The sequence below is a fragment of the Eurypyga helias genome, unplaced genomic scaffold (assembly GCF_000690775.1).
Source record: "Eurypyga helias isolate BGI_N326 unplaced genomic scaffold, ASM69077v1 scaffold5811, whole genome shotgun sequence".
Lineage (NCBI taxonomy): Eukaryota > Metazoa > Chordata > Aves > Eurypygiformes > Eurypygidae > Eurypyga > Eurypyga helias.
The window spans coordinates 19,949-20,424 of NW_010231411.1; the positions used below are offsets into that span (position 1 = coordinate 19,949).

Sequence of the window (476 nt, forward strand, 5' to 3'; positions counted from 1 at the left end):
GAGCATCGTTGATGCAGCAGCAGCATCTTTGATGCAGCAGCAGCATCTTTAATGCAACAGTTTACATCTGCACCTCCCGTTGGCTGGAGGAGGGGAAACACACCCAACCTGTGGATAAAAGGAGCTTTGACCCCAAAAGCGCCCCTTCCTGCTGCATAATCTGTGTTTTTTCGTGAAAACAAGGCGCCATTGTAGCTTTTGGGCTGAGGGGTGCCAAAGCCAACAAACCCTGCGAAGGTTGACCCCGGGAGCGAGGAAGCGGCTTATGAAATGTGGCTTAAGGAAAGCTGGGGAGGGGGCTGCAGGAGGCGGGTGGGTACCTGGATGTGGGGTGATGCTGAGGACCTTTCCCCGTGTGTCCCCCCGCCCCAGGGCAGTGGCATAAAGCATCCCAAGGATGCTGAGAAGCGGGGTGGCAGTTAAATTTCTCTTCTCCTTCTGTTTTCAGGTGGCGGCGGTGGCCGGGGTCTACGAGG

The 476-nt window shown here is 56.1% G+C and overlaps 1 protein-coding gene across 1 annotated transcript in view; it reads left to right on the plus strand.

Moving 5' to 3' along the window:
• PALD1 (phosphatase domain containing, paladin 1) overlaps nt 1-475 on the plus strand; it is a gene marked incomplete at its 3' end in the record, with an annotated part of 14,557 nt that extends 14,082 nt beyond the window's left edge. The window contains exon 19 of the mRNA XM_010161062.1: nt 449-475. Coding sequence (XP_010159364.1) covers nt 449-475 — 27 coding nt within the window. The remainder of the gene's footprint in view (nt 1-448) is intronic.
• Nucleotide 476: the final 1 nt, after the last annotated feature.